At 39.1% G+C, this 18005-nt stretch overlaps 1 protein-coding gene and 1 long non-coding RNA gene across 3 annotated transcripts in view; one reads left to right on the forward strand and one right to left on the reverse strand.

Annotated features, from left to right (window-relative positions):
• The window catches only part of LOC121076480, a 231963-nt gene that overhangs the window by 13045 nt on the left and 200913 nt on the right, over positions 1–18005 (forward strand). For both annotated transcript variants that reach the window (XR_005823535.1, XR_005823536.1), the window contains exon 3: positions 12903–12985. This is a non-coding gene — a long non-coding RNA (uncharacterized LOC121076480). The remainder of the gene's footprint in view (positions 1–12902; positions 12986–18005) is intronic.
• CHST8 (carbohydrate sulfotransferase 8) overlaps positions 8826–18005 on the reverse strand; it is a 131423-nt gene continuing 122243 nt past the window's right edge. The window contains exons 2-3 of the mRNA XM_040570810.1: positions 12609–12646; positions 8826–10460 (exon numbers count right to left, since the gene is read on the reverse strand). Of these exons, the coding sequence (XP_040426744.1) occupies positions 9312–10460; positions 12609–12646 (1187 nt within the window). The 3' untranslated portion in view covers positions 8826–9311. The remainder of the gene's footprint in view (positions 10461–12608; positions 12647–18005) is intronic.

Here is an 18005-nt window from a genome sequence, read left to right on the forward strand (position 1 = left end):
CTGATAACACGCTGATGTTTTAATTGTTGCAGAGCAGTGCTTACACCAAGCCAAGGACTTTTCAGCTTCTCGCTCTGTCCTGCCAGCGAGCAGGCTAGGGGTGCAGCAGGAGCTGGGAGGGGATAGACCCAGGACAGCTGACCCAAACTGGCCAAAGGGGTATTCCATACCATATGGCGTCATGCTGAACAATATATAGGGGTGGCTAGTTGGGGTGGGGGGGGGCGGCTGCTCGGGGATAGGCTGGGCATCGGTCAACGGGTGGTGAGCAATTGCATTGTGCATCACTTGTTTCGTACACATTATTATTATTAATACTATTATCATTATCATTATTATTATTATTGTTGTTATTATTTTCCCTGTCTTAATAAACTGTCTTTATCTCAACTCACAGGCTTCACTTTCCCGTTTCTCTCCCCCATCCCAGAGAGGGAGGGGGGAGGGTGAGCGAACGGCTGTGTGGTGTTTAGCTGCCAGCCGGGCTAAACCACAACAATAGGGTAAAAGGTGCAGTGTCCTTCTTAAGCTAGTGCTTGCTGAAGAGCTTTCTTTGATCAAAGTTAGTGCTTGTTTCAAGGTATTTGATAAAAGCTTCTTTATATATTTTAAAAAGCTATGTACCAAACTATTACATATTTTCAAGGTAGCAGCATCACTTTTTGTCATTGCCTGCGTCCAGGTATCCATCTATCTTACCAGGAAAAAATAACTTCTGTAGCTGAGAGGAACACACAAAGTGGTGCTGCTGCAGGACCAGTCCTGGTGGAGCTGCCCAAAGGTGTGGTAGTGTGTTCTCCCTTTGGGTGGATCCTGTGATGCTTCTCCGAAGCAATTTCTTCCTTTGTCCAGGGGCTCTGCATAGCCCTTCCCCTCCTTTTGCCCTGTAACTGGCTTTCTGCTTGGGACGGGTTCTGCACCCTCTTAAGGGACCACTGAATGAGGGCATCTGTAGTGGGCCTGGATGCATTTTTGGCTACCTGACTTGAATGCAGGGGCTACAGGTGCAAGTTTCTACTTTTCCCTGCAAAGTAATCTTGTAAAGTGGTGTTTTGTGAGGGCATGTGATCTTAATGGATTGGGGGGAAATGATGTAGAAAATTTATTAAGTGTCAATGAGGAGCAAAATTCCTTAGGTTTTTAATCTTTGAGTTCTCATTTGATTTAGTCAAAATCTTCCCCTATGTTAGTTACCAGTGAGACTTAACTCTGAAAATGTGAAGACTTGAGGGTCTATCTGATTCACAGGGGGAGCAGTATCAGCCTAATGGGACCCTCGTTGAAACTTCAATTACAAGAAGGCAGTAAAAAAGAAAGGCAGTTAAAAAAAAAAAAAAATCCTCCTTATCAAATTGTGTTGCTAGTTTAGTCAGGCTAAAAATTCTACTTAATGATTAGTAAGAGTTCTTCATTTCTGTGAGATTTATAGTGGTGTTAAATAAATTACAAATTATTGAGGCAGTATATTAAAGGAGATCTAATCAAGATATCCAGAATATTGTGACATATTTAAAATCCCATAATATTTAAAGAAAAAAATTTGGAGGGGGTAAAGATACTTTATATACAATTAGTGGCAATGTGATTAATAACCTTGGGCTTAGATTTGATGTCTTCCTTTGGGAATTGAGTTTTTTCTCCTATATCTCTGGAACCAAATATGCCTTAATTACCAATCAAACAGTCAATGAAGGCAGAATTGAAGTGCGGATGTATATACTCGAATTTGCATTAGCATTTCTTCCACAAACTTGGGTTTGTGAGGCTGAGTATCTTCACAGATGTTAATTGCACTCAAAGAATGTTTGTCCATGTTATGACAGACTTTCAAAGCTGGCAGGCCTGTTTCAGGTCATATATTTATGACATGTTAAACCATGAAGACTCTCAGATGGCTGGAGCACCTCTCCTATGAAGACAGGCTGAGAGACTTGGGGTTGTTCAGTCGGGAGAAGAGAAGGCTCCGGAGAGATCTTATAGTGGCCTTCCAGTACCTGGAGGAGGGCCCACAAGAAAGCCAGAGAAGGACCTTTTACAAGGGTGTGTAGTGATAGGACAGGGTGGGTAACACTGTAAGTTGAAAGAGAGTCGATCTGGATTAGATATACAGAAGAAATTCTTCACTGTGAGGGTGGTGAGGCACTGGAACAAGTTGCTCGGAGCAGCTGTGGGTTCCCCATCCCTGGCTAGGCTGTTCAAGGCTAGGCTGGATGGGGCTTGGAGTAACATGGTCTGGTGGGAGGTGTCCCTGCCTATGGCAGGGGGTAGGGATTACACAATTTTTAAAAGTCCCTTCCAACCCAAACCATTCTATGAAAGTCAGTTGGATTGGGAAGCCTAGGGTTTTGGAAGGTGTTACTCCAGCTTGTTTCACCAAACCAGATGGATTTGCAAGGAAACTTATTTCTGAGGCTGAAGCTGTGGTTTCTTGGGAATGGGAGAAGGTGTTCAAAACAAGTCCTTATGGTAACTTTGGATATCAGTTTCTCATAGTTTATGTGAGCAGTGAGGGAGAAATAGCTTCTTGTGGAAAAGGGTAGAAAATGGATAAATGGCATATGCTATTTGGGACCTTTCTGGGCAATGCAGTTTTCTGGAAAATAACTAAAAATGCATCTTCCATGGGAGGGGGCAAGGGTTCAACTAAACTGCACCAGTGTAACTGAACTCATTTGTCACTGAATTAAACTGTCACTACAAAGCCCTTTAAGTTAATTGGAGTGTCCAGGTACCAATGAAAACCCATTTATTTAGAAATCAGTTTCATCAGAGATGCAACACTTGAGTATGTACCACCTTCAGTGTGAGCTGAACTTTGTCTTCAGTGTCTTGCTAGTCCAAAATGACAATGTTTTGTTATTGACTCTTGCTGGCCTCTCCTGTGCAGTCAGAGCTATGTGCAGCCTGTTTAGCCTGACTCTAACAAGTTAAGTCAACTTGCTGTCACTTTGGCATGGATCAAATTATTTTTTTCTCATCATCTTCACAATTGCCTTACCCAGATACAGCTTTAGCAAGTTGTTTTTCTGTTCAACTCGGTTACTCCAGAGCAATTGGGTAACGGTGGTCCAGTTAGCATTGGGCAAAATGTGTAGGTCAGTGTCATGATGCTATTTTGGAACTAGTAGTGCTGAAATAAAAACATGGAGTGTTTCTTTTTTTAACAGAGTTTAATAGAATTTCGCTGGCCTTGTATTTTGTTTATTTGTCCTTCCTGTAATCAAATCTCCAGAGTTTCAGGTTGTATATACCATCCCTTTCTCATGGATTTTACTAAAATTGATTTTACAATTCATTCATTACAGTTCATTCTCTAATGCTTTTGAGCAGTGACTTTTGGTCAAATATGGCTAGGCTCTGCTTTTCATTCCAAATGGCTATTTTTGAATCTCTCTATGAAAGAGCTCCGAGGTAAATGCTTTTGTTAATGACCTGCTTTCTGTGCTCCACAGACTGTAATATGCACCTGATGTTTGATTTTGGTGGAGTGATCTAATGAAGTTCTCAGACTAATTTTATATGATAAAAATAAAATCCTTTTGTGCAGAGATAAACATGGATAAATTGTCAGATTGATAACCTGTCTCATGTCTGCTGCACTTTCTGCACTGCTTGAAATGGTCACTGTATGCATGATTTATAAAGGCAGCATCACCTTGATGAGTATATGCAGTGTCACTTGGGCAAGATTCATGTCTGTATGGATTTCAGTGGAGGATTCTCATGTTAGGCTGTATAAATATTGTAGCCTCTTGCTCTATTTTCTGTTGTTCAGATTTCCTGTGCTGTGGTGACTGACTTCTGTTATTAAGTTTTCTGATATAAATGGAGATATTACTGGAAAAAAACAAAACAAAACAAAAATCCGGCTAAGACCCTTGCTCTTGCTATAGATTAATTAAAAATAGGGCTTTGATTTCAATGAATGAAATTCCATGGAAAAACCCTAACGATCACATTGGTGTGAGGAATAGTTGGATATTTCTCAGCAGCAGATATGGGGAGATATGTGCAGAGCAATTGTAGGAAAAAAGATCCAATATCAGTCAGATAACTTGAGTTAGACCTGATAAATAGTAGGCCAACTCTCCCAGTTACCTGCCCTAAGCATTAGTATACTCAGTGACTACTACTGGGTGTACAAGTGTTGTTGTGAATGAAGACTGTAGAAACAGTTCAGCTGTTTGACCTTTTATAGAAACAGACAGCTAAAACCATGTCCTATGGTCCTCAGTGTGTGCATCTGTACCCAGGCTGGCGTCACCTTCGTGTGACTTCTATGGCTACATCGTGGTACCCAGAAATGGTTATGCTGACTGAATGTACACTTAAAACAATGATAAAATAACTTGTTGTGATCCAAATGTACATTAGTCTATATCTCTGTATCTGAAGGTGAACTGTAGCCTGGAGCTTCCATTTGTTAGCAAAGGAGCCACCTCCACTAGTGTTTAATGGGTTGGGACAAGCTCTTATAATGCAGTCGCCTTAGGCCGTTGCTTCCCATGCTGCTGCTCCCTCTGCTTGAACATAATCTTAACACCTTTTGCAGCTGGTGACATTAGTTATATTTGGATATGTTGAGAGGAAATTTCCTGTATTAAGTGAAAATAAATCTGGACAGGAATCCTAGATAGGGAAAATAACTGGAAAAGTTGGATTGTGAAAGCCTCTTTCATTTTTCTTAACTTGACAGCATAATTTTAAGCTCCAAGAAAAAATGATGACACTGCTAGAAAACATCACAGATAGTCTTATAAAGCAGAATGGGAAACATAAGGCCAGCAATATTGTAATAGAAGAATGCAAGTCTCACACGAGGTAGGTATGTAATGGAAAAATTGATTTCTGCTGCAGTTCTGTTCAATTGTCTTCAGCTTGTTTAAAAAAAAAAAGCTGGTGGCAAAAATGGTGCTGATTGTAGAACATGAAAGAACTTACTTATGCAGCTGGCTAAAACTCACCGTGGTACAACCTGCCTGAAAAATGACATTTAAAGACTTGCCCACATGGAAGGTGTTGCATATCTATGCTTCTCTCTACATGTAAGTTAATTGTCTGTTGAGTTAGGTGTAGGCATGGGACTTCCAAAAGTGTTATTTTTAAACTAATTATTTAGAGTCCTTCATTAAACCAGATCAGAAAACACAATTTTAAAGGCTGAATGTTTCTATTAGACTAGTCATAAAGCAAACTTTTATTCTCTGGCATGAGTCACAATTAACTGTATTAGTTGCTTCATAATACATTATCCAAATAGTGTGGTTGCAATAAGCAAGGCTTAATCATGTCTGTCTTCCTGTTTGGTGTCAGTATGTTCTATGCTGTTTTGTCTTTACCACCCCAGCATATAACACTTCCACATACTTGAGGATTTAATTGAAAAGTGGAACTTGTGAGTGCCTGCCATTCTTAAAACTTTAAACATGCAGCTAGACACATGGTAGTTTCATTTTCGTCACCTTTATTTGAATGGATAGGTCTGAGAAATTTGGGCAAAAGCGACTTACCAGTGGCAGGTATCAATTGTCACGAGTATAACTGTTGTAAAATCTGTCTCATACAGGACTCCAGCATATCGTGCTGGAAGCCATTAGAGCTTGTTTATAGGCTTGTCTAGTAGGCGCCATTGCTGAAAGCTAAGAAAACTGCTCACCCTTCTTAACCAGTAGCTGCCTTCTTGGGATGAAAAGTAATTACATGCATCTTGCCATATGAAGCCCGGGACACTTCCCAAGTCATTGTTCAAGTGTGTTCAAGTGCCTGCTGAGGCTTTGAAGTCACCACAAATAATGCCAACCTGAAAATAATCCCTTGAAGCAATATCAGCTCAAACAGGCTGTGCTGTGACTTGTCTCTCATGTTGTGCTCTGAAGAAAAAAAAAAACCCTACTGCTTCATGCAGATGCTGCTGTTCTGATATCACTGGAATTAAAGCGAATAGATTAGGCTGCGATTTGCATGATTATGTTTCTTTTCCAAGTGTTTGGTTGGACTGTGCCCAGCTACCTGTGTGATTTCTTGCTGGGAGGAAGAAAATGTCTGTCAATGCAGTGATTTCAAGTAACCAGTGCCTATAATAGCAATAATTAAACTTTTTATCCAGAATTCCAGATAATGTTGCACTACTTGAGCTGGCCTGAGTTGTATTATTGCTCAAAGAAACAAAGATCAACTGTTTAATAGGCAATGAAAGTTTGTCATTCCCTGTGTTCATTTTATAGTTTATGTATGGAGGAGATATTTCTACTAATATGTGTATTCTTGCACCAAAGTTTTTCTTTTATTAGATACCTTTAGTATAATTTATTTGCACAGATTTTCCATGTACTTTGTATGCATGTATGTAAATAGATGATTATGCATGGATCTATGTGATGTGTGCACATGGTTCTATTGTCAGTAATAGCATTGCCCAAATGGGAGATAGACTACAAAGAAATGAAGCATTAATGTACTGTGCAGTACAAGCAGCCTGTGCATTTGGACCTTTCTTATTCTGTGTGTCTGTCAAAAATGAGAGCATCTGAACTTTGAAAAAGTGGACTTTCTCTGTAAGTTATTCACCTCCCCCTACATACAGCTTGCCGTAAGCCCACAAATCATTTAAGTCTCTCTTTATCTGGGCTAACAAATGATTGTTTAAAATAAAATCTTGCCAAAACCTACATCTTCATTTGTCATTAAAAACTTTATTCCCCTCAGTGCTATTAGCTTCTGTTGCAGTAGTACAGGTTTTTAAGTAAAATAGACTTGGGGGAGTGAAAAAGCACTTGGGGGTAGAAAAAGCACCAGATCTTGATATAAGAAAGGCAATTTTGTGGGTATTTTTTTTTTCTCCACTCATACAGTGAGCACTTTGTGTGGATTTACCACCGAAGTCTTTCAGGTGTAAACATGACCTTGTGGCTCTACCCATTTGTGCGCATATGTAGACTAAGGTGAAAACCTGGGGTGAGGGAGGAGGAAGTAGGGGGAGAAAGTCAGGTCTCTATGAATCTAGCTGTAGTTTTAAGTTCTTTAATATTTCCCTCAGAAGCCTCTAAAACTAGCAGAGGGCTGAATATAAATTCTTTCTAGCTTTGCTTTGGCCACATCATGGAGCTAAACTATGAGCCTACATGTTCTCTTCTGCTGCAGTAGTGCTGGAGTAAGGGCAACTGTGGCTTTTCCCTCAGTGGAAGCTCACTTGCTGGCTTGAGCGAGTTTGGTGCTAGCCTGCAGGAGCAGTGCTAACGTGCTGTGCCCTGGTAGACCATCCTGCTTTGGTAGCTTATAAAATCAGACCCTGAAAAATAAACTGAGGGCTGAGATATTTATTATACCCTTTCCTTGTTTGGGTGCCTTTGTGCCTTCCTTACCTACAGGTGTATAAATTATACCACTTGAATACCACAACTTCTTAGAGCGCCTAATATCATTAAATAAGGATGGCATAACTCAAATTCCCAGTGGTGTTCTTGACTATGCACAAAAAACCCTTCCACCACTATCAAAATAGATGCTTTCCTCTGTACTAGAAGAGATTAAAGTGCCTAATTTTCCCCCAAATATCCCTCAGTGTGATCTGTTGAGGGAGGTTATCAACACTACTTGTCTGACAGAACAGCCCAGGTGAGTAGCCTCCAGCCTATTTTGGGTTAACAAAAAATTACTTTGAAAAGGCTGTTCCCTGGTCACGTGAGCACATTGGGCATCTGAGTGGGTGGAAAGGAGGACAGGAGGCTAGCTGCAGCAGCAAGGCAGTGATGAGGAGCAGGAGGCAGAGACGGAATGGTAACTGACTTTGTGGAACAGTGCAAGTTGTTACCTTCCTAACACACACAGCTCTTCTCTGAGCAGAACAGGTTTGTAGGAATGAAATTCTGATGTCAGTTATGTGAAGCATTTGTCAGCAAATTCTCAATGCAAACAATTTTTGAACCATTTTTTTGCCTACTAAAGTTTTACAAAGCAAAAATGACATGGGGTGTAAATACTTGTGATGCATGAAACTATCTGTATGAATAAAATGTTATTGATTTGGTCCTATAATTACAAAACTATCTGGAAACAACTGTTTCTTAGCTGTTTGTACACTTGTACGGTGCAGGTTTCGGTGGAATTCTGATCTTGGTTGCAAAATGCAAACTATAGAAGTAACCGAGGCATTCAAGTTTGGCATTACTGTAGAGTTTATGACTTGTTCTAATATGGCCTTCCAACTTAACTGTTGAAATAATTTATTTCAAATGATTAAAGAACATGTAGACAAGGATACCATATGTTGGTGTGAAGACTTACAAAAGCAGTGGAAGGTCTGGTATTTGATTCTCACAGGAGACTTCTGCTAGATAAAAATGTCTCCTGTGAAGTATAGAAAACAAATAGCTGAACTTCACTACCTGGAATATTTTCGGCTTGTGACATCAAATGTAATTGTTACTGAAATAGTGTGAATTGTTTGCAGCGAACAATTCAATTATCCTGTTGGACAGGAAGTTGCATTTACTACTGCTTGTTACTATAAAGGAAAGATGTGATACTCTTGGTGACTAAAAAGATTAAACCAGAGATATATGTTAATGCAAAGGATTAAAAGAATCTTAATAACATGCATAAAGATGCAATGTTTGCCTGCATTTTATCTGCTTGCAGATGAATCTGCGGTAAGGGAAATACTGAAGGGGGGGAACACATCCTCTCTCCCTGAATTGCAACATCTGGTTTAATACTGCACTCGCATGGTGACTGAGTATTAGTTGTCTTCACCAATGTTTTTGAATAGTGTGATAGTTCCCTCATATTCATAAGTTAGGAGAAAATTGCTGTATGACCAACTTCAAATATGCCTGTTCATTGTGTGGCTTCATGCTTCGCAGAATTTGATGAAAGATACGTATTTCTTAGTGTATTTTTTTTTTCTTCCTACCTTGTAACTTTCAAAGACTTGCTTTTCTGAATAGTGAAGACCTTAAAATATTGGCTCCACTGTAGAGCTGTCATCTGCATTGAATTCAATTTCAAACTGTCCTCCCAGTGCAAACACAAGCCACACCAGCATGGAAAATTATGTGCTTTATTTGGGAGCCCTGACGTATAGTATTACACATGTATATACATACACTTCACATGGAGAAATTATAGAAAAATGATTTGAAAAAGGAGGCATTTAAGGTGAAGGTGTAAACATCACTAACCATTTATGTTCTGAGTTTGTTTTCCTGCTCTTCAACCAATTCTTTACTAACAGGAATGTATATAAACAGAAGCCACCTGGATTTGTTATGCAATTCAGCTGATATGATCGTGGAAGTGTCCCAGCTCTCAAATCAATACAAATCTTCGAAAGGTTTCGAGTAGTTGAACATCAAATAATCCATATAGTAAAAGTCATAGCTCCGTTGTCTTTGAGAAGGAGAAAGCTGTGCAAAGTATTGTTGCGTAATTTTAGTGGTAGTTCTTTCTTCATTAGAGTGCCTATCTTTGAACTTAGGGAAAGTCAAATTTTGTGGAGCACCAATTAGGTGCAAGAAGAAGTTTGCATCCTCTTCCATACTTTCAAATTTCCCAACGAAGTCATAGTCTATTAAGCATGGGCTGCAAAGCCTATTGACGTGATCCCAGTGGATATCCATACCCACTGGCCTGTGTACATCCAGGAGATATTGAATGAACTCTTTAAATTTGACACCAGAGCCTGTCCTTAGTGCTGCTTTGGTGGCGTTGACACGATACCTGGAAATGATAGCTTTGCCAAAAACCGGGTGATAGTAATTGTTTGGATGTTCAAACTTGTCCCGAAATGCAGACACCAGCTTTTCAAAAGGTTCACGAATGAAAAGCATCTTTGTGTAAGTGTTGAGCCTGTGATAGATTCCTTTGCGATCAAACCCATCCAGCCTTTTTAAGTAGTTTCCATAGTGCACTGTGTTGTGCTGGATGTCCTTTGTGGAAGCAGCCAGCCCGTTGAGAACCATGAGCACCCGTTTCCAGTTAGAGCAGCCGGCTTTTGGTACTTCGCAGTACAGAACTCTGTATTTATCTTCTACAAATATTCTAGAAACGTGGTAAGGAGTGATTATTCTCCTATTATTACTCTTGTATTTAGAACAAGTTTCCCTCATTATTTGCTTTCTTTCGCTTTGTATCTGATAGAGACTTTTCCACTTGCTGTTACTCCTGTCCTCAGATTTAAGTGTGGGCAAGTTGAGAGTAGAGCTGTTCATGGAAATCAGGATTGGGCTCTTTTTAATTACGAATCTCCTCCTCCGTTTATGGAGCCTGATAGAATTAATTTCCTCACCTTGCTGTTGGTAGTCTTTCCCAAATGTTACGCTGCTTTGCCGTCTGTCTGTGCTCTGAAGCTTAGTGGGCACGTTTTCAGCTGGGTGTAATGAACCGCTCAGCTTTACCATCGCTATTCCATCTGCAGTATTTTTTCTTAATCTTCTATCCCGGTTATTGCTGGAAACGCAGTCCTGATGGAAAAATAGATGAAAGATGTTACTAAATGAGACACTGTCACTATTAACAGCTTGTGCAACTTAATGTAGATCTATTCATACAGCTCGGAGTGCATTGCCGAGAGTCCTCAGTGCTGTGCTCACACGCTGGTAGTGACTTTTCTTGTCTTGCCCTGTGCTTATGTTCAATCCAAAGGTTGAGATGAACCTGAGCTGGTAAAGTGCTGTTCAGATTTGGGTTTTACTATATTTTGTGTGGTGCCTGCACCTAGGTTTTGATGGATTTTTGTCTTAGATATGCTGTCTTAAATACTTCTTGTGGAAATTTCAGTATATTTTGAGGACTTATTTAATTATTCCAGACTGCCTGTTGTCTGTTTTAAACAGACAGTAAATAAATAAACAGCCAATAAAACACACATCTGTTTTATTTGCTTTGTTCCCCCTCATCCCCCGCTCTTTCTGTAGGCTCTCTTTGCACCGAGGGCTGTTGTGCACAGAGTAAAGCCTTCCGGAGCTGATGGGAGGGAGGGAGGGAGGGTAATGGTGCTTGCAGAGTGGGGATGTGCAGGGAGCAAGAGTGGGAAGAAGGAAGCAAAAAGGACTGCAGTGAGAAGATGGAGGCTTTGTGGAGAGGCAGAGGACTTGGTGAAAACAGCATGGATAGGGAACCCAAAGGGAGACGAGTGAGATGAGTTTGGGACCAGAGCAATTAAGACTTGATGAGCAGCAAGGAGGAGTCAGAATGAAGCTGTGAGTGGGAGTAGGGGAGTGAAAGCAGTAAGCAATGTGGGTCTATGGTATGAGCTTTCAGGAACCTGGTCTCTTTCATCAGGCGGATCTCCCTGTTAATACTATTTTTGGCACACAGCCCGCATATGTTCCATCACTTCCTGCTCCTCAAAGCAGCTGAACTAAATCCCTGTCTACAAGTCTGTGCCTCTGCGACTGAAGTTAGGTCCTGGACACTGTAACTCCTTGTCATCCCTGTTTTGAGGAGTCATCTGGGAGCTGAATGGCACATGAAACCCCAGGGAATATTTCAAAAGAGGATGCAGATATAGCTGTGGAATGTATATTGCTTACCTAAAACACTTAATGTTTATTTAGATGTCTTATAAATTGTAAACTTCAGATTTTTTCAGTCTACTTGCTCCATAATAGTGTTTAAGTGGCTTCAAAAATAAGATATTGGAGGAATTGTAAAGTGTACACATCAGTATTAAACAAAACTCATAGAGTACTGTGCAAATTTTTGTAGCAGAACTTCGGCTTCTAAACTGTTTTGCTGGCTGTTCAAGTAGAGGTGGTGTGTGATGTGCTGGCTGGGAAACCAACTGACAATTTGTTACACGAGGCCCTATTCAGCTGTCAAGAGTGATTGTTCTACTCTGCTCTTACCTTATCTTCAGAGGTTGCTTTCAGTAGTCAAATGTGTATTAAGGTTTTTGTCTAGGTAAAACAGAAGGGGTGACATGGTATTTCTATCTGTTACCCTTTGCATAGTGGCAGAAACTTGATCTTATTTACTCATGGTGTGGCGTGTATTTCAAGGTTATCAAATTCAGTCTTCCTAGATATTCACAGCACTGGTGATGATAACCTACACGTTTTGTGAAACTCAAATGCCATGATTTGAATGTCTTCTGTCAATGTAACTCTTCATCCAGAAGGTCAGGCTGCAGCTGTAGAGATGGAGCGGTCAGCCACTGACACTGATTTCACTAGCTGGCACCTGTGTAGTTGTTCCTTAGCACACTTAGCTAGAAATTGTGAGTAGCTGAGGTGGGCTCTCACTGCTGCTGTCAGTGTGCTAGCAGCCACTAGATGGAGGAATTTCACCAGGATTTTTCTTTAGCCTCTTTTGAAGTGTCTCTCAAGACACTCATTTGCTCCGTGTGATTTCACACAATATTAATATGCAAAGTTTACAGTATCTGTTAGCAATATCCAGTCTAGGGAAAAAAACTAATAAAACTAAGGTTGTGTAGCTTATAAAATTCATGTTTTAAAAGGCAAATTTCTACTTCATGACAAAGCTTTGATGCATCATTCCATTTCAGTGCTTCATCTCTAGTCTAGTGGTGTTATCTGAGCCATCTCTATCCTTACTCTGTACTCGAATATGGATGCAATTTTCCTTATATACTTGTGGAAACTTACTTTTTTTGGTTGCTGGAATCCCATGTTATATTTTATCCCTAAACAAAGAAAGAAATTACAGTCATTACTTAAAAATACAAACAATTTAATTTTTCTTGACTAATATCAGTGTGTATCATCTCAGTTACTAAAAGGAGAACAGAAATAAAAGTTATTGTTAGTACAATGATACAGACCAATGATGAATTGAAATTAATGTGTAGCTCATAGCAACAACACTCCTTTGAAGGACTCTTTATAGATGTCAAAGCAATTGTGAAAGGTATTAAATGTCATTATTTTTCCCTTTTACAGATGGGGAAACTGAGATGGAAGAAAAGTGATTGCTTAACCTCAGCTAACAGGCTAACAGAAGAACAAGAAACTCCGGATCACAGGTTAGAGCTCTGAATAAATGCTGTTCTTTGTGTACATCTTAAAATTTCCCAAACTTTGGACAGTATGACTTAATAATAGCTTGCATTGAGTACTATCCTTTGCTGTAAAACCAAAGCAATGCACTATGGAGTTATGTGTAAGTAAGGAAATGTTTGTAGAGTTTAGAGGAAAACACACGTTTTGCCAAATCTTCTGGCTTCTACAGTGGAGCCTATTTGAAAATATAATGATAAAGATGCGAAAATCCTAGAAGGCAGCTCTAGGAGATGTGTATGATCTTTGCTGTTCCTAATCTCTGTTAAGTATAATAATAGGAAACACTTCTTAATTATTTCAGGGCATTTCAACGTAGAACACTGCTAGCATTGTTGTCAGTTGCTTCAGTTTAGTAAATCTGCATTACAAATCCACAGCATTTTGACAAGGACAATTACAGTGCTTTGTAACACCTTCCACTGTAAGTGGAAACATCACTGGAATAGTTCAGTCCAGATTAATTTTCATGGTACTATGAAAAATTTTGTGAAGAACTAGGTATGCACAGTGTTTCAATTTTAGTTTATCGCAGTTAAAGTAGTTAGTCCAACTTATATGATTAATCATGTTTTTTATCAGAACTACAAACCGTTGTTAATAGTAGAGCCTGAGTCAGATTGCTAAGGCTATTTCTATGTTGTTAGAGCTCATCTAGCAGTGCTCATCACTCTTTTGGCTCATGCTTGAGCTTTAATTCCACTACAGCAATTTGTTAGCAATAAACTCAAGGTGGATGGGGAATATTGCAATTCTGTGACTATTAAAAGCAAGGGGCATATTATTATTTTTACTTCACTAGAAGTAGGTTCCAGACATTTACAGGAGTCTTAAGCTGCCTTCTAGCTCCTTTGCACAAGCATTTAGCTGGAAAATAAAGTAAGGAGGTATATTCTAAGGAGAAACAGAGCAGGTCTATCGTGTCCTTGTCAGGGTTATAGAAGTTTAAAACTCGATGCCTTGCACTAGGCTTTACAGATGTTAATGAGCAAGTATGAGAGCTGTTTTTTCCTATGATTGAGTGTTTCTGTAGCGTTGTTTCATAAAGGTAGCTTGCTTTAGAGACAAATAGTTTGCACTCATACTCTGTGCTTTGAAAAATTAAAAATAAATGCTGGTAGGTTATGCGTAACTGATTAAAAATGATTCTTTGCTTATTGGTACTAACACATAATCAGAACAACAATTCATGTTCAATGTAAATGTTTGGTGAAGCACTTGCCAATCTCTTCAATGTTTTCTGAATTTGTGACTTCTAAGAGTTGGCTTCCTTTAGCTGTCTTTCTCATGATACAGTCTGTCACTTCAGATTTAAAGCTACACGGGGAAAAAACCCTCAAGTATGGAGAATTCAGGGAAATTATATTGCACAGATCTACTCTGCTAATCAAATCTAAACTTAACGTTACACTGCATCATTGCATCTTGGCAATAATATCTGAGAGCTGGTAAGATACATGGAGAGTAATTTCTCTTTGCCTTAAATAACCCACGGGTGTCTGTGTCCAGGTAAAGTTAGTGATCATTAAGTGTTTGGTGCCGGACATGACAGTGACCAACATCTCACTATGCTCAGACAGAATAGCCAAGAGATGCAATCATTCTATCAATTGTACGTCGTTTATGTCAGTTTTCATGGTGTTTTTTCTCTTCCCCTTGTGCAACCATGAATTTCCAGACCTGAGCTTGGCCTGTGTTATACGACTGCTTTTGTTGTCTTCATGAAATATGAGCCTTATGCTTCATCCAGTCCTACCATATAGTCAGTCCCATTGTGAGTTTTTCTTTTTTTTTGAATGCTACTAGCAACACAATAAAAGGGCCTTCATCTTCCCCGTGTAATATTATATAGCTTTGCCTCTCTGCCTTCTCCTCTGTCTTTGTTTCAAGACCTAATTTTGGTTTGCCTCTGGTGTTTTCCTCTGTTCTGAGACTGCACTACAGCTGAAATATTTTTTAATAAAAATGATAACTTCAAGTCTGCATCTGACTCTTTCCCTTTAGTGGACTTCTGTGAGCAGTGTATACTTGTTTGCTTCATCCTGGCTGATTTGTGAAATACATATACTCTGGAAGGGCTGTTAATATCACTGCATGAACATCTGTGTCAAGTGTCCTATTCTCATGCACTTCAGTTTTATGCGCTTATTCAGAGAAGACAACACGTACTTAACCACAGAATCAGTAGTGGATTAGTACTGAGAATTCTGATTAGCATGAAAAATCTTTAGTTTCAAAAGGATTTTCTCCAAAATATTGTCCAGATCACTTTAAAATTCCAAAAAGGAAAAAAGATGAACTGTTAGCTTGTGCTGGTATACATGAACTTAACATTTCTTATCCTAACTTCTTCCAATGTCTAATTGTTTGCATATTTTAATTAAATTACTCATTAAAGTGGAAAAATACAGTTGCTGCTTCTGTGAACTATTTGTTTTTACATATATTAAAACTACAGCGTTCATGCTTAGAGTGCTTTTTTTAACTAAAACTGTTAGAAAATGCTTTTATATTGAAATTGAGGCCCAATCAATAGAAAAAAGTATATATGGTGTGTATCTGTTTTGTTTACTATGAGTGTTTCTGTTTTATGTGTAAAAACATTGTTTTGAAGAAAAACCACAAAACCAACAAAGCACCTTTAAAGTCCCAATCTAAGCTACATACACAGTACCTCATTTTAATAGGGGGAAATTGATGAGGCAAGGTACTGAAGGCTTAGCAAAATGGTAGGACATCTTCAGTTGTGTATCAAGAAAGAAGTGAATCCATACAGTAAATCTATATAATCTAACATCTCTGAGTCCTCAGTAAAGCTGCAAGTATGCAGTGCCATTTCCCACAGATAAGTCAACTTTTACGGTGATGTTTTGGTTAACTGATGCGATGCTGAGCCATTGTCATAGCTAGATGCTTAGTGACAGGACAGGCACCTCTGTTTTACAGAGAATTGCAAAGTCATGTGTTTCCAAGACACTGTGGTGCCTAACTTCAGCTCATGTCTAATGTTACACTGATTGTTGCAATGTTAAAGATGATGCAAACAAACTTTACTGTATTCTCTGTCAGTGGCAAGGTGCATGCAGGGAGACATAGAGCCTCCTGATAGCTGACCAAAGAATGTATTTGTCACTCTTCAGGTGAAGGCAATCAAACCAGGTCTCCATAGCATCTTTACTCCTGTATCACCTTTCTGTATCTGGTGGCAGAATAATTATATACATGACAAGAATGATTCTATTTCTGTATGAATTGGAAGAGTGAATTACTGGGGAGCTTGCTTGGAACGCACCTTTTTCTTTGGGGGTGTGGGAGGGTTAAGTGTTACCGTAACATAATTTTATTCTGACGGCCATTGCTAAGGTGTGCACTATTTTTAGTGATTTTTACTTCTACTACACTTTGTGATGTAGAGTTGTTACCATTCTAGCTTTTTACACAGAAGATGCAATTATTGACTCCTCTCCAGTGCTCAATGACATCTTTTTGTTAATGTTTACAGCACTCCCTTTTGTACTTTTCCTGCTCTGACTGTTCATGCTTCTGTTCCTCCCAATAACTTTTGTCCGTTTACCTTTCTTTCCCTATATAAAGAGTTGTCAGTGTCTGCTCTGCCTGTGATCCAGCCTTTTGGAGAGCATAACAAAAGGTGAAGCTTGTAATCATTACGAAACAAAGAATGTCTGTTTGACTAACTCCATTTTAATTGATACTGCTTTCTCATGTTCTATTGCTTTACTATTGCCCTTGCCAGCAAAGTCGATGGTGAAAAATCTTTTCTTACAGGGAAAAATTAGGTGGGATATTCCATGCTCTTCAGATGTACGCAAATTAACAGCAACATCTGACAAGATTGGATTTTGTCTAATAAAAGATAAACTGCATAAAGGTGTTATGGAAAATAAATCTGTTTCTTTTCTTAATGCATTAAATAAAAACTGTTCATTTGCTATGCATCCTGTTAAACCTTTTTCTGTTCTTATGCCTCTGATTCTGGTATGCAAAGTCAACCTCTCATTATTCTTAGTGGCAGAGAACCTGATTCTTAAGTCCATCTTACTGACTTAAAGAAGCTGCAAACTTCTTGAAAGGTTTGGTGATGATTTCCTTCGCTCAGGAAGGGACGGATAGAATGTTTCTCTGGCCATTTCCTAGTCTCCAAAGGAGCCAGCCCTTGAGAGCTCTAAGCAGTTAAGTATAACGGGTGGAATAAAGAGCTTCTTTCTTGTTTGGGAAGGAATAAGAAGACTGCCAAGGTACTAAGTTAATTTTTTACCTTTTTGTTTAATAAGCCTTCATTCATATGCAGATTCCTTTGTAAATCAGAAAACTTGTTTTTCCCAAGTTCTTTGCTTTTTGATTCAAAACAAATCCCATCATTGTCACACATACTATTTTTAATAGCTGAAATGCAATCAATGTATTTTAGAAACTTTGAACTCTGACAAGTGACTTATTCTTATGCAGTTTTGGCATAGTGGGATACTTCAAAAAAAAAACGAAGCCATCTTCTCCCTCGTTTTCCACTTCCCTAAGTGCACAAACTGAATTGTTTCATATTGATCTTGTGCTTCTTATTGATCAGAGTCAGGTTCAGAGAGGTAGGCATTGAATCTAAGTAAAACAGTTGCTTCATATTTCGAAACCAGGCAAACTTGCAGTTTTTCCATCCCATAGGCAGCAGGCAACATGGTACCATGCTGCACGTGTATCATGGGTTATGTGTGGCAGTAGAAACCTGTGTGCATTTCAGTTGATTAAAACGCAATTACTCCGGCTTTTTGTGACTGAAATGCCTTTCCATCTTAATGATGTTAGGGAGTCTCAGGACAGAAGTACTGTATGTGGGGAAAGCAATGCAATTCTGAAGGGCATAGCCTGCAAATAATTAAGTGTTAGGTTCATCCATCAGTTTGAGCAAGAAAAAATTACAAATGGGCAAACCAAAGAAGAGCCCAGTACACACATTAAATGACTTATAATGTT

Source organism: Cygnus olor, chromosome 12 (assembly GCF_009769625.2).
Source record: "Cygnus olor isolate bCygOlo1 chromosome 12, bCygOlo1.pri.v2, whole genome shotgun sequence".
Classification (NCBI taxonomy): Eukaryota; Metazoa; Chordata; class Aves; order Anseriformes; family Anatidae; genus Cygnus; species Cygnus olor.